The following is a 13,115-nucleotide window of genomic DNA, read 5'->3' as shown; positions in this document are numbered from 1 at the left end:
TTTGCTAGCTTCAAACCTTTCTGCAATGAGATACTATCTTGAGAAACTGGAAGACCACGTTATAAACCATTTCATTCTGGAAACCAGTGGTGGTCTGAGACCACAAACTACTCACTATAGCTACAATACTTGGACGATATAGGAATAATTCTGGTAAGACTTTTATAGCTGTGTGTCATACAGTAAGGGTATGTATGTGCACATGTATTCTTGGCCACTGTGGATTTTTCCGCAGCAGATTTGATAAATCTGCAGGGCAAAAATGCAGCGTTTTTGCAGCAGATTTATTGCGGATTTACCACGGTTTTACAACTGCGGTTTTCCATAGGGGCAGCTGTAAAACCGCTGTGGAATCCGCAGAAATAAGTGACATGCTGCGGAATGTAAACCGCTGCGTTTCCACGCCTTTTTTTCCATAGCATGTGCACAGCGTTTTTGGTTTCCCATAGGTTTACATTAAACTGTAAACTCATGGGAAACTGCTGCGGACCCGCAACTGCAGAAACGCTGCGGATCCGCAGCAAAATCCGCATCGTGTGCACATACCCTAATACAGCCCTTGGCAATAAAAGGTTGTGTGCCTCCGCACCAGAAGGAGACTATGTAACCATTCTGAGATGGCAACGTTACTAGCCCAAGTCCAAACCTCTCATCTGGTTGCTCCTTTTAGAAACAAAAACAAAGCAGTGTTGTATTTTCTCCAGTTTGTATTTCTTTACAAACTGTCTACAAAAGTCTATTTTTCACATTTGTGAAACATACCAACGAGCACACTAAAAAGGCTTCAAAAGTGCACTGGATTTGCAAGAAGTATGTAAAATGCTAGCAGAAACGGACAAATATTTACATATCCAAGGGTGTATCCTAACGAAACGGCAACAGGGAATAAATATAGTTGTAAAAAAAAAAAATATATAAAAATCAGTTTTTCGCTAATTGATGTCAGAAGATTATAGAAATAGCTGGTGGCAGAGGCTTAGATGCTGAGCATGTTTGGAAGGTCAATGTGTTATTGATGAGGTAGCACTGATCCAAGTCCTAAAGTTTTGGATATTCGAGTCTTGTTTTCTTCTTCACGGTTCCCAAGTGATTCAGCCCAGCAATCCTCAAATTCTGACTCTAGGACAGCGAGTACATCTGTCAGTACCATCCCACAGAGAATTTGGCTGCATTATCGCATGGTCTTGCTGAGATTGGAATATCCAACGCCGACGCCTGTCATCAGCACTTTCTCCGCTCCTTTGCGTTCTTCAAATGTCTTGCTTTCAATTTTAAACATGATCTGGAAATAGCTCCTCAGATGACGCAAAAATTCAATCCTGCCAAGTACACACATAAAACAGACACGTTCAAATACATATACACCATATAGCAGTGTGTTGTAAAGCAGGAGCCAGGAAACTGGCCAGGTTTATGCCACCTCATCTGAGGGCAACACTCCGATTCCAGCCATGTGTCACTGGGCGACATGCTGTAGATGTGATAATCTCCAGCTGAGAAGTGATTATCACTAGACGACTAGTAAACCTGCGGTCATGTAGTCCTCCATATTCATGAGCCATGTCTATACCCAACACCCGATTGGCAGCTTTCTGGCTATGCAGTGTACACTGAACTAACAGCTCAGCATCCAGAGAACTGGTAGATCGGAAGTAGAGAAAACAGAATTTATAAAAAAAAAAAAAAAGCAGTGAGCTGCCCAATGTGTGATGAATCACTGGAACCAGGGTCTCTGCCACTCCACCATGTTATTCTTAGATGGGGTAGCAAAAGCCTGGTGACCAAATCCTTTTAAGCAATGTTTAGCCATCACTTATTTCACTTTAGCCAGAGAATGAAGGAAATTCAGTTAAATCTTACTGGATTTCATTTACAGCCATAGATGAGACCATGTTCTGTTTAGTGAGACCCTGAGCAGTCAGTCTCTTGATGGCACCACCATTCTTCAGTTATCACAGTACTGTACCTTACACATATACAGCACCGGTACCATGATAACCGAAAAAGGACAGTTCACATTCTTCGACTCAGCACCAGGCCAAGGATGATCCGCTCTACAGAATAGTTCCAAACAACATTACATAACCGATTACCATATATTATCCAACAACCTCCAGCCGGGGTATCATATGCATTATGGAAAAAAAACAACACTACACGGTGCAAGAAAAAAACGAAAACTTACGTGTAAGGAGACAGAGGTCCAAGTAAAACCTTGGAAACATCCTGCTGTCCGAGGGTCATGAGGAGAAGAACCAAGCTCTGATTTACCGAGTCCACACATCCTCCCTGCAAACACAAGCAAGTCAGTCTTATGTTGGAGGATTAGACCATAGAAAACATAGCACGTAAACCAGGGAATGAAAGAACAGGATTTACAGATAGCCAAAGTAAAAAGGGCAGATCATAGGTGGATATAGGAAAATAAAGGATAAAACAAGAGCATAAAAACACCAAATAGCCAAGGCACTAAGCGATCGCCTTCAATTAATCACTTTATTGGTTACAACATACACACAGCAAATAACATGCAACGCTGCGGCCTCATTGTCAAGCCATAAGGACAGAAGTATGCAATAATATATATGGACTGGCAAAGGCCCTATGTGGCTACAATGCTGCATGTTAATTGGAGAACCTCTGGTGCCTTGGATTTTGGACCTTTTATGAATTGACAACATCGCAGAGAATTATACCAAGACTGCACAGACCATGGAGTGGTGCCTGGGAGTATATTGTTTGCAAGGATCAAACCCGAGCAATCACAAATCAATAGGAGCGGCCAGGAAGCCTTGTTTTGTTATAGCCAGCCTAATGTAACTGTCCTGGCTACACCGCCCCCTAGTGATGACACTAGATCACTACAAAATATAATCTCCGCTTCAATGCTGTGAAAGGGAAAATTAGCTCTAAAGAACATGGAGAAATGCAGAAACAAAATGCATTCTTCAACGGAGTATGTAAGAGCACATTGCACAAAAGGTTTCCTAAATGAAATATCCAATGCTGCAATTAACTACAAAAGCACTTCAGTTCTTCTTTTATATGACCGTAATAATATATATATATTTTTTTCTTTTTTTAAAGCACATGCTCTATTCACCTACACTTAATGTCCAATGTGCAGCAAAATGCCCTACAGGAAAATGATACCAAACCCTATTCAGTGGTTGGTACTAGAGTGCGGCAAGGTAAAAGCAACTATAGAAATAAGTGAGAATAATAAGAAAGACTAGCTTCACACGTAAACACTTAAGTTGCTGCAGATTGCATTGTCAGAAGCAATCAAGTATTCAGGACACAGTGCCCTCTAAAACTACTGGCATAGTGTGTGCCTACTCAGCAGAGGCTCCAACCACAGTCACATTGTGAGGAGCTCATATTACTCCAAGGCTACTGACGGGACTAGGATTACCCGGAGGTATATAAGGAAGCATTGGGCAACACTCCTCAACGACCTACTGCGCACATTTCCGGCGAGGATGCCAGGCATATACATTCACACTGTGATCCTAATCCGAGGGCATGGAGACTGGAGGAACAACTCCATTATTGTATATACTTACCTTTGTAGTCCCATGTACAAAAGAGACTATAGTGCTGCTATTGATTACCATTTACTTCATACAATAAAGGTGTTAAGTGTTGAGTATGCAGAAAATAAAGCTATATGTAAAAGAAAAACTAACTACAGCTACATCTACTTGTCAGGAAAATAAAAGGGAAGAAAAAGCTTGATTCACGGTCCAGTGATTGCTTATGTCTACGGCAAGCTTATTCTAAAATATGCAGTGCCCCAAATATTGATCAGTGCCACTTCCATTGGTTGAGGATACAGCTGATTATACAGCAAACTAAAACAAAGACTAGGGCAACTAAGGCCATGTTCACACGTCCAATAATCCGTTATAATGGATCCAGCAGGAATTAGTTGTGCAGACAACTGTCAGTTTAAAAAAAAAACAACAAAAAAAAAACAGATTTAAGAAAATTGGTTAAATAAACATGTTTTCTTCAATTTGAAATGGAGCCAGGAAGAAAAAAACAAAACAAAAACAAAACAAAAACAAACAGATCCTCAGACTCCGACCCCACAATACTGCATCACTACCAAGCGTGTGCATAATGTGCTGCTCAGATTCATCTAAACTAGAAGCCCAGATCCTTAGATCAGGAACAGAACAGAGACTTAGGCTGGTTTCACACTTGCGTTTTTGTCTGCAGCGTTTTTTGCACAAAAAACGCATGCGTTTTTTTCTCCTATATTTAACATTGAAAACGCATGCGTTTTTTTGCACATGCGTTTGGTCGCGTTTTCAAACGCATGCATTTTTTGTCTGCATGCGTTCATTTTCAAAAATGCTACCTGCAGTATTTTCTTGCGTTTTTTTTGCCGCAAAAAAACGCATGCGTTTTTTCGCGGCAAAAAAATGCATTGCTGTCTATGTAAACGCATGCGTTTTTAAGCACATGCGTTTGTTTGCGCTAAAAACGCATGCGTTTTTATAGAAAAAAACCAGAAAACACACTGAAAAGCCACCCACCACCATCAAGGTGATAAAGGGATCCAAACCCTAACCCTAACTCTACCCCTAACCTCACCCCTAACCGTTTAATGAACATTTTCTGACAGTCATATTGCCACGTATTTAAGTGCCACGTATCACGTATTAAAGTGCCACGTGCCACGTATGTAAGTGCCACGTATTTAAGTACCACATATTTAAGTGCCACGTGCCACGTATTTAAGTGCCACGTATTTAAGTGCTACGTGCCACGTATTTAAGTGCCACGTATTTAAGTGCCACATGCCACGTATTTAAGTGCCACGTATTTAAGTGCCACGTATTTAAGTGCCACGTGCCACGTATTTAAGTGCCACGTATTTAAGTGCCACGTATTTAAGTGCCACGTGCCACGTATTTAAGTGCCACGTATTTAAGTGCCACGTATTTAAGTGCCACGTGCCACGTATTTAAGTGCCACGTGCCACGTATTTAAGTGCCACGTGCCACGTATTTAAGTGCCACGTATTTAAGTGCCATGTGCCACGTATTTAAGTGCCACGTATTTAAGTACCACATATTTAAGTGCCACATGCCACGTATTTAAGTGCCACGTATTTAAGTGCCACGTGCCACGTATTTAAGTGCCACGTATTTAAGTGCCACGTGCCACGTATTTAAGTGCCACGTGCCACGTATTTAAGTGCCACGTATTTAAGTGCCACGTATTTAAGTGCCACGTATTTAAGTGCCACGTATTTAAGTGCCACGTATTTTAGTGCCACGTATTTTAGTGCCACGTGCCACGTATTTAAGTGCCACGTATTTAAGTGCCACGTGCCACGTATTTAAGTACCACATATTTAAGTGCCACGTGCCACGTATTTAAGTGCCACGTGCCACGTATTTAAGTGCCACATGCCACGTATTTAAGTGCCACGTATTTAAGTGCCACGTATTTCAGTTGCACGTATTTCAGTGCCACGTATTTCAGTCACGTTTAGGGTTAGGGTTAGGGGTAGGGTTAGGGTTTTCTTGTTTTTTCTTGTGTTTTCTTGTGTTTTTCTATAAAAACGCATGCGTCTAAAAAACGCATGCGTTTTACCGCGTTTACATGCGTTTTTCACACATGCGGTTTTTTTAAAAACGCATGCAGATAAAAACGCAAGTGTGAAACCAGCCTTATAGGACATTTCATAACTTTCCCAAATTCTTATAAAAACATTTACAGCACATCCTGCACTGTACTACTGAACCCAATTTATTATATATTGTCAGTCTGTCCATTTTATACCGACTCCACAGCACTGGTTCTAACTGATGATTTCTGGACATGTAAACCTAGCCTAAAGCCATATAAGAATGTGACTATATCCATATACACATGAGCAAAACAAAAACTTGCACTTTCCGTGTATTAAAGCGATCGTGTGTGTATACTTATGCATATGTGCATGCAAGTAAATACTGCATGTGTACTGTATACTCTCTCTCTCTATATATATATATATATATACACACACACACATTATATATATATATATATATATATATATATACATACACACACATACACACACATATATACACACACATATATGCATGCACAAACGTGTGTATATTAGCACGTATATATTATCTTATCTATACACACAAACACAGTATTTCAGTATTTTTTGTAACACAGTTATCTTACCTCAAACATGGACACCTTGTACTTGTCCAATTTAGTTCATTTTACTGACAGTGACATGGTGAAACCAGAAACCATTACAGAAAGGAGGAGTACCATTTTCACCTACATGTGCCCCCAAGCTGCTCACCTTTGAAGACATCCTTAAGCCCAAACCTTGAGGATTTGCCATATTTCACCATATGACGTTAGGCTTTACAAGAACATAAGGGGGAAGCCAGCTTGTTTACTTCAGTCTCAAGTGTGAAGGTGGAAATTAAGCATGTCTGTACTTGTAAGGCGCATAATTCTGTGTAGTGAATATTCCTAAAGCTATAAAGACCACACAACAAAAACCACAGCCACTTACCTGTAGTTTACATTTAGCCTTTCTTGCCTTCCCTGCCTGAAGCAACGTCCCCCAGAGCTCGTCCTATACTTTAATGGCCACCGTGTCATCCCCACACAAGCTAGCTATGCTTTCTGGGCAAGCAGCCTTACTGGTATTTATTAACTGAAACCAAATACAACGGAGGTTGCCTTCACTCGAACAACAAAATGTTCACTAGCACTTTGCACAACATCTTATGAAACCCTCGGAGCAGCGTACAGCATAGTATATACTGCACAGGATCAGAGCTGTGAGCACAAACTGCAGAGGGCGACACTAGGGGGGCTCCTTTTGTAATATACAAGCTTAATTTAGCTTAAAGAGTCGGCCTTAAATCTTTTTCCTAATTTTTGAGGCAGGAGTTTTATTTTTTTTTTTTGAGGGGGGGGAGGTTTCCCCTCAGTTTCTGCACCAAAAAAAAAACATTCTGAGTGATCATACCCCTAGATGGATTTTTGATTAATGAACGACTCACAAGCATTCTTCTGAATACCTAGAATATATTTCTTAACCCCTTAACCCCCAAGGGTGGTTTGAATGTTAATAACCAGGCCAATTTTTACAATTCTGACCACTGTACCTTTATGAGGTTATAACTCTGGAACGCTTCCATGGATCCTGGTGATTCTGACATTGTTTTTTCTCGTGACATATTGTACTTCATGTTAAAGGCAAAATTTCTTTGATATGACTTGCGATTGTGAAAAAAATGAAAATTTGGCGTAACTTTTGCAATTTTCTAACTTTGAATTTTCATGCCCTTAAAATCACAGAGATATGTCACACAAAATACTTAATAAGAAACATTTCCCACATGTCTACTTTACATCAGCACAATTTTGGAACCAAAATTTTTTTTTTGTAAGGAAGTTATAAGGGTTAAAAGTGGTGATGAGCGAGTATGCTCATTGCTCGGTTTCCCCGAGGACACCCGAGGACACTCGGGTGATCTCAGAGTATTTGTTAGTGTTCGGAGATTAAGTTTTCAACGCCTCAGCTGATTTACAGCTATTAGCCAGGCTGAGTACATGTGGGGGTTGCCTGGTTGCTAGGGAATCCGCACATGTAATCAAGCTGGCTAGTAGCTGTAAATCATTCAGCTGTGGCGATGAAAACTTAATCTCCGAACCAGTGGCGTAACTAGAAAGTTATGGGCCCCGATGCAAGCTTTCAAATGCCCCCCCCATGCAAAAATATTTTCCACCCAAATTCAGATTTTCCCTATTCATTTCACAAACTATAGCTTTATTGCAAAGTTGTATAGTGTGATCTCAGTGGCGTAACTATCCGGTGCCCCATCCTGGTATATATCTGTCCCCCGCACTGCCATTGTTATGTACTTTATAAAAGAAAATAAATTATTATACTCATCAGGGGCTTACATAGAAGTCATGGGGATCCATGTAAGAATTATAATGCACCCCCATAGTACTCCTTATAATATAATGCACCCCCATAGTCCTCTATATAATATACTGCACAGTTCATAGTCATCCATATAGTATAATACACTCTCCAGTCATCCATATAGTATAATACACTCTCCATAGTCCTCCATATAGTACAATAGTATAATACACTCCTCATAGTCCTCCATATAGTATTATACACTCCTCCATATAGTATAATACACTCCTCATAGTCCTCCATATATTAAAATACACTATATGGAGCACTATGAGGAGTGTATTTTAATATATGGAGCACTATGAGGAGTGTATTATACTATATGGAGGACTGAGCAGTGTATTACACTATATGGAGCACTATGAGGAGTGTAATACACTGCTCAGTCCTCCATATAGTATAATACACTCCTCAGTCCTCCATATAGTATAATACACTCCTCATAGTCCTCCATATATTAAAATACACTGCTCAGTCCTCTATATAGTATAATACACTCCTCATAGTGCTCCATATAGTATAATGCACCTCCATCGTCATCCATGTCGTACAATTCACTTCTCATAGTATAATGCACCCCATAGTTCTTCATATAGTATAATGTATTCCCCATAGTCCTCGATACAGTATAATGCAGCAACCCCACAGAGAATAATGCAGCCACCCCACAAAAGTATAATGCAGCCACACCATACAATATAATGTAACCCCCATAGAATATAATGCAGCCCCCCTCATAGTATAATGCAGCCCCTCCATACAGGTGCAGTGAGAAAGACATGGGCAAATGGTGACTATGGGGCAGGGGAGAAGGACACAAGGGGGCTAGGGGAGACAGGCACAATGGTGACACAGGGGGGCTAGGGAGCAAGGTAGACAGGCACAAGGGGATACATGCGGGCTAGGAGGCAGGGGAGAAGGGCACAAGGGGACTAGTGGGCAAGGGAGACTGACACAAGGGAGACTAACACAAGGGGACTGACAAGGGGACACATGGGGACTAGTGGGCAAGGGAGACTGAATAGAGGACACAGGGACTAGTGGGCAAGGGAGATTGACACAAGGGGACTAGTGGGCAAGGGAGACTGACACAAGGGGACAAGGGAGACAGACACAAGGGGACCAGTGGGCTAGGGAGACTGACAAGGGGACACACGGGGACTAGTGGGCAAGGGAGATTGAACACGGGACACACAGGGACAAGGGACACAAGGGCGACAGGCACAAGAGGACACATAGGGACTAGGAGGAAGGGGAGAAGGGCACAAGGGGGCAAGGGAGACAGGCACAAAAGGAAATAAGGGGACTCCTAAGGCAGAGTAGATAGGGACACGGGGAGACTGGAGCTGCAAGGGGACAGGGGAAAACAGGGGGAGCCATGGGAGCAAGGAAGAAGGGGGCACATGGATTATGAGGACAGGGTAGATGGGGAACACACGGTGAGAAAGGGGACAGGGGAGACTTGAGAACAGGGCAGACAGGTCACACGAGCGGCTGCTAATGACAGGAGGACAAATGCAGATCTGAGACATAAGGGACCCTTCGGCAGCAGGAGGAGGAGGACGCAGCAACAGATTGCAGCTTTTTAGGTGTAGGTACTCAGCCACTCACTCAAGCAGCACCAGCTCCCTTCGACCAGTCTTTCCCTTTGGTGTAGCTGAAGGACCTGTGGACACGCCTCTCTCCAGTCACAAGGTTGGATCACGTGACCGCATTAAATCCATCTTCCCCCATGTAACTGGAGGACCTGCGGTGACGCCTCCCTGCTGTAATGGTTGGGTCCTTCTTCACTATTGCTGGACGGACGGGCCCCTAAGCAGCTTGGGCCCGGTCGCAGCTGCGACCGCTATAGTTACGCCCCTGCTCCGAACACTGACATTCAGAGATCACCCGAGCGTGCTCAGGAAAACCTCGCTTTTAACTCGCTCTAGTTAAAAGTTTACCAGCGATTTCTCATTTTTACATTTTTTTTTTTTTTTTTTTTAAGGGACCACATCACAGTTGAAGTGACTTTGAGGGGTCTATATGATAGAAAATACCAAAAAGTGACACCATTCTAAAAACTGCACCCCTCAAGGTGCTCAAAACCACAATCAAGAAGTTTATTAACCCTTCAGGTACTTCACATGAATTTTTGGAATGTTTAAAAAAAAAAAAAAAAAAAAACTTAACTTTTTTCACAAAAAATTTACTTCAGATCCAATTTGTTTTATTTTACCAAGGGTAACCAGAGAAATTGTACCCCAAAAGTTGTTGTCCAATTTGTCCTGAGTACGCAGATACCCCATATGTGGGAGTAAACCACTGTTTGGGCGCATGGCAGAGCTCGGAAGGGAAGGAGCGCCGTTTGAGTTTTCAATGTAAAATTGTCTGGAATTGAGATAGGACACCATGTCGCGTTTGGAGAGCCCCTGATGTGCCTAAACAGTAGAAACCCCCCCAAAAGTGACACTATTTTGGAAAGTAGACCCCCTAAGGAACTCATCTACAGGTCCTTCTCAAAAAATTAGAATATAGTGTTAAATTTAATTATTTACCATAATGTAATGATTACAATTAAACTTTCATATACTATAGATTCATTATCCACCAACTGAAATTTGTCAGGTCTTTTATTGTTTTAATACTGATGATTTTGGCATACAACTCCTGATAACCCAAAAAACCTGTCTCAATAAATTAGCATATCAAGAAAAGGTTCTCTAAATGACCTATTACCCTAATCTTCTGAATCAACTAATTAACTCTAAACACATGCAAAAGATACCTGAGGCTTTTAAAAACTCCCTGCCTGGTTCATTACTCAAAACCCCCATCATGGGTAAGACTAGCGACCTGACAGATGTCATCATTGACACCCTCAAGCAAGAGGGTAAGACCCAGAAAGAAATTTCTCAACAAATAGGCTGTTCCCAGAGTGCTGTATCAAGGCACCTCAATGGTAAGTCTGTTGGAAGGAAACAATGTGGCAGAAAACGCTGTACAACGAGAAGAGGTGACCGGAACCTGAGGAAGCAGTGGACTGAGTCTGGTGTGGAAACATCCAGAGCCACCGTGCACAGGCGTGTGCAGGAAATGGGCTACAGGTGCCGCATTCCCCAGGTAAAGCCACTTTTGAACCATAAACAGCGGCAGAAGCGCCTGACCTGGGCTACAGAGAAGCAGCACTGGACTGTTGCCAAGTGGTCCCAAGTACTTTTTTCTGATGAAAGCAAATTTTGCATGTCATTCGGAAATCAAGGTGCCAGAGTCTGGAGGAAGACTGGGGAGAAGGAAATGCCAAAATGCCTGAAGTCCAGTGTCAAGTACCCACAGTCAGTGATGGTGTGGGGTGCCATGTCAGCTGCTGGTGTTGGTCCACTGTGTTTCATCAAGGGCAGGGTCAATGCAGCTAGCTATCAGGAGATTTTGGAGCACTTCATGCTTCCATCGGCTGAAATGCTTTATGGAGATGAAGATTTCATTTTTCAGCACGACCTGGCACCTGCTCACAGTGCCAAAACCACTGGTAAATGGTTTACTGACCATGGTATTACTGTGCTCAATTGGCCTGCCAACTCTCCTGACCTGAACCCCATAGAGAATCTGTGGGATATTGTGAAGAGAAAGTTGAGAGACGCAAGACCCAACACTCTGGATGAGCTTAAGGCCGCTATTGAAGCATCCTGGGCCTCCATAACATCTCAGCAGTGTCACAGGCTGATTGCCTCCATGCCACGCCGCATTGAAGCAGTCATTTCTGCCAAAGGATTCCCGACCAAGTATTGAGTGCATAACTGAACATTATTATTTGATGGTTTTTTTGTTTGGTATTAAAAAACACTTTTATTTGATTGGTCGGGTGAAATATGCTAATTTATTGAGACAGGTTTTTTGGGTTATCAGGAGTTGTATGCCAAAATCATCAGTATTAAAACAATAAAAGACCTGACAAATTTCAGTTGGTGGATAATGAATCTATAGTATATGAAAGTTTAATTGTAATCATTACATTATGGTAAATAATGAAATTTAACACTATATGCTAATTTTTTGAGAAGGACCTGTATATGTGTTGTGAGAACTTTGAAACACTAAGTGTTTCACTAAACTTTATAACGCAGAGCCGTGAAAATAAAAAAAAAATATTCCGCAAAAATGATTTTTTAGCCCCCCAGTTTTGTATTTTCTCAAGGGTAACAGGAGAAATTGGACCCCAAAAGTTGATGTCCAATTTGTCCAGAGTACGCCGATACCCCATATATGGGGGTAAACCACTGTTTGGGCGCACGGCAGAGCTCGGAAGGGAAGGAGCACAGTTTTACTTTTTCAACACAGAATTGGCTGGCATTGAGATCAGACACCATGTCGCGTTTGGAGAGCCCCTGATGTGCCTAACCAGTGGAAACCCCCCAATTTTAACTCCAACCCTAACCACACCCCTAACCATAACCCTAATCCCAACCATAACCCCATTTCTAGCCCCAACACAAACTTTAGCCCTGAACCCTAATGGGAAAAAGGAAATAAATCCTTTTTTATTTTATTTTTCCCTAACTAAGGGTGTGATAAAGGCGGGTTTGATTTACTATTTATAGCGGGTTTTTATGTTTGGCAGCTGTCACGCTAAAAGACGCTTTTTATTGCAAAAAATAGTTTTTGCATCACCGCATTTTGAAAGCTATAATTGTTCCATATTTTGGCCCACAGAGTCATGTGAGGTCTTGTTTTTTGCGGGACGAGTTGACGTTTTTATTAGTACTATTTTCGGGCACATTACATTTTTTGATCGCTTTTTTAAGATTTTTGTGAGGCAGAATGAACAAAAAAAACAGCAATTCATGAAGTTCTCTTGGGTGGGGCGTTTATACCGTTCTGCATGTGGTAAAATTGATAAAGTAGCTTTATTCTTCGGGTCAGTACGATTACAGCGATACCTCATTTATATAATTTGGTGTTTGTTTTGGCGCTTTTATACAGTAAAAACTATTTTACATAAAAAATAATTATTTTTGCAACGCTTTATCCTGAGGGCTATAACTTATTTTTTTGGTGATGAAGCTGTATGGCAGCTTGCTTTTTTGCGGGACAAGATGACGTTTTCAGCGGTACCATGGTTATTTATATCAGTCTTTTTGATGGTGTGTTATTCCACTCTGTT

General features: G+C 41.7%; 1 protein-coding gene across 1 annotated transcript in view; it reads right to left on the bottom strand.

The window, feature by feature from the left end:
- Positions 1-777: 777 nt before the first annotated feature.
- RCL1 (RNA terminal phosphate cyclase like 1) overlaps positions 778-13,115 on the bottom strand; it is a 47,512-nt gene continuing 35,174 nt past the window's right edge. The window contains exons 8-9 of the mRNA XM_077249153.1: positions 2,186-2,289; positions 778-1,319 (exon numbers count right to left, since the gene is read on the bottom strand). Of these exons, the coding sequence (XP_077105268.1) occupies positions 1,172-1,319; positions 2,186-2,289 (252 nt within the window). The 3' untranslated portion in view covers positions 778-1,171. The remainder of the gene's footprint in view (positions 1,320-2,185; positions 2,290-13,115) is intronic.

Source organism: Ranitomeya variabilis, chromosome 1 (assembly GCF_051348905.1).
Source record: "Ranitomeya variabilis isolate aRanVar5 chromosome 1, aRanVar5.hap1, whole genome shotgun sequence".
Classification (NCBI taxonomy): Eukaryota; Metazoa; Chordata; class Amphibia; order Anura; family Dendrobatidae; genus Ranitomeya; species Ranitomeya variabilis.
The sequence above is the reverse complement of the archived record's forward strand: the minus strand, read 5'-3'. Positions and strand labels throughout refer to the sequence as shown.